At 40.8% G+C, this 2,718-nt stretch overlaps 1 protein-coding gene across 1 annotated transcript in view; it reads left to right on the top strand.

Annotated features, from left to right (window-relative positions):
• Positions 1–2,718, top strand: part of MAN2B2 (mannosidase alpha class 2B member 2) — a gene marked incomplete at its 5' end in the record, with an annotated part of 36,257 nt that continues 33,539 nt past the window's right edge. The window contains one exon of the mRNA XM_026846922.1: positions 1–267. Coding sequence (XP_026702723.1) covers positions 1–267 — 267 coding nt within the window. The remainder of the gene's footprint in view (positions 268–2,718) is intronic.

Genomic DNA, 2,718 nt, shown 5'->3' with positions numbered 1-2,718 from the left:
CTCGCCAGGGCCCCCGTGCTAGCGCCCGTGCGGCCTCCCCCGGCTCGCCACACCGAGCACCGGCAGCTGCCTTGTCCTCAGGACATTCACCTCGGTTCTCCCGCCGTCCCTAGGCCGCGTAGGCTGTCTTACAGATCAGCGCTGCAAACGCCGTGTAAATTGTCAGGGTTTATATACACTGAAATCAGCGGAAGGCTGGAGAGTGGGTTTTGTTTGGTCCATGGACCCCCGTGGATCCACAAACTGTCTCTACAGCATCCATCAGAGGTAAGAAAGCAAATCTGTTATCAAGTAAGCTTAAGTTGCTCTGTGTAGTGACCTTTGTCTCTGCTGGAAAACGTTTAGGAGAATGGCAAATTTTAAAACACTGAAACAGTCAGCTAGAGTGCACTTATGTTAATAAGTGACTTTATTCTTACAGACATCCACCCCAAAAACATGACATGAGGGAAATGCAAAGGTACGTTAATTGCTCTGTTCACCAGGTGACTTTCCTGATAGTTAATTTAACACGGTTGTGACTGCTTAGCTTATAGCTGGCAGCATCCAGCCTACGTCTTCTGTCTTTTTGAGGTGATGGTGTCAGAGGCCCACGTATAGCACAGCTCATGTCAAAGACGGCAAACGCACTTTGTACAGGCAAATCAGGAAAGCTTAAGAAATAATACAGGAAGCCTATAATCAAGCCATACTAAGAGATTAGGAGCCAACAAGAGAATAAAATACCCATATAGGCAGCTGTCACGGCACAATCACACTGGCTCCTCCATCTAGCTTTTTGCTATATGTGAAACGGTATGTAAATGGTGGGGAAACATTATTTTCAGCATAAATTTTACTTGATATACCTACATTCATCCTTTTTGCAGCAAGTGAAGACCCTCCTGATGCCTTTACATGTGTAAGCTGGGGGAAGTTTTATTCAATTATTCCTCTTAAAATATTCTGTTCCAATATTTATATTCTTCTCCACTGCATCCAAGACAGTGTCACATTGTGGCCTTTGTGAAAGAGTTAAGGAGGACAATTAGACTTTCTGAAGGAAATAGGTTTAAAATGGGAGTAACATTCTGGAAACATTCTCAGCTACTTTTAGAAACAAAGCAAAACGCCAACACTTAAGCTTTTTTGGGAATTTCACCTAACTTACAGAGACCATAATGCCTTCTGAGGTAAAAGAATACCAGTTCATTTAGACAGTGTGTGTGTGTATATATATCCCCAAGCCATATGTTTGCTGGATGTGCACTAGCTTCCTTGGAATTGAAAAGGTTTTAAGCTGATGATTTGAGATAAAGAAAAATATCTTAGAGCTGTATTAAAGCTTCATCCAGATGCTTACAGTGATTCTTACTCCCCCTACAAGTTACCTACAATACAGACCTTGATTGCTCTTCATGACAAGGTATTATCCTAAATAAAATTAACCTTAGCATACCAGTGTTAGCCTCTTCTTTTTGGAGAAAACTCTAGTCTACTATATTAATTAGCAAAGAAGGGCCCTGTTCTGAGAGAAGCCATTCATATTAGATATTATTTGTATAAAAGTAGCAATTTTATGCACTTCAACTCTGTATTACTGACTTACATAGCATTTTTCATTCTAAACTTCAAACATTTACAGACTTTGTTAAAGATGCAAATCGCATTTACAGTGTACGATCTGTTCCTGCAGGTATCCTGAATATTGAGATGGGTTAATTTGCACCCAAGTGACAGCTAGTTCAATATGAATTAATCTTTCACTTTTATCAGTGTAAGTCTGTAGATGGATACTTTTAAGCTATTTGTGATTGTTTCCTTCAGAGAGATGACTGGTTTAACTAGGTTTGGAAACTAGTAATGCTAAATCAACAGACAAACGTGAAGGTGGGAGCATGTACCACCTTCATCTGATGTCCTTTGCTTTTGGACTGTTGGAAATGAGCTAAGAGTTTGGCATGATATTTTCTGTCATTTCAGGATTGTTAAAACCATGTCATTTACTCAAACTAGAGTTTAAGCAAAGGTGGTCAAGTTATATTACTGTGTATTTTAAAGAGTCAAAGTTTAAAAAATAGTTTAATCTAGTTTGGCTTTTAGAATCATAATGATATATTGTGCAGAAACTGGTGTAACTGCAGATAAAATTTCTGAGGAGATTGGGCTATGTTATCCTGTAATGTTTTTTAATTATGGATTGGATTTTTTTTTCATTAGGATTTTATGCAGACCAAGAGTCTACCTTTTCGGTTCTCAGCATAGGGTCCGCCTCTTGCTAGCAGTGGTAAAACAAGTGATAAAACCAATTTAAATGGGATCAGAGGGTCAACCATATAAAATTTAATCTTGCTACAACTTCAAAGTTGTAGACAATAATCCATAATGAACTATTATACCCTGAAATAAGAAACTTGTATCCAATTTAAAAGAATTTCCTCAAAAAATCCATAAGGATTTATAGTTGTCCAAGGGGCAGAAGCCAACCTCTCCCTGAGCAACCTAGTTTTGTAAGAAAACCAGCCCCACGTCTCCAACAGGAGCCAGCAGGACCCCCGGGGGCCGTAGGGATCCCAGAGACCTGCAGAGCAGCTCGGGGTGAACACAGAGTCACCCCTCGTGCCGCGAAATCCCCTCATTCAAAGGAAAACGGCTCTAGCGTTGGTTTCGGTTTGGGTTTTTAACAAAGCAGCTCCCTTTGCCCGAGCCTGGCGGCGCGGCAGGGCCTCCGCTTCCCCG

This window comes from Athene cunicularia (genome assembly GCF_003259725.1).
Source record: "Athene cunicularia isolate RWA chromosome 4 unlocalized genomic scaffold, athCun1 chr4_part1, whole genome shotgun sequence".
Classification (NCBI taxonomy): Eukaryota; Metazoa; Chordata; class Aves; order Strigiformes; family Strigidae; genus Athene; species Athene cunicularia.
This window is presented reverse-complemented; position numbering and strand designations above follow the sequence as displayed.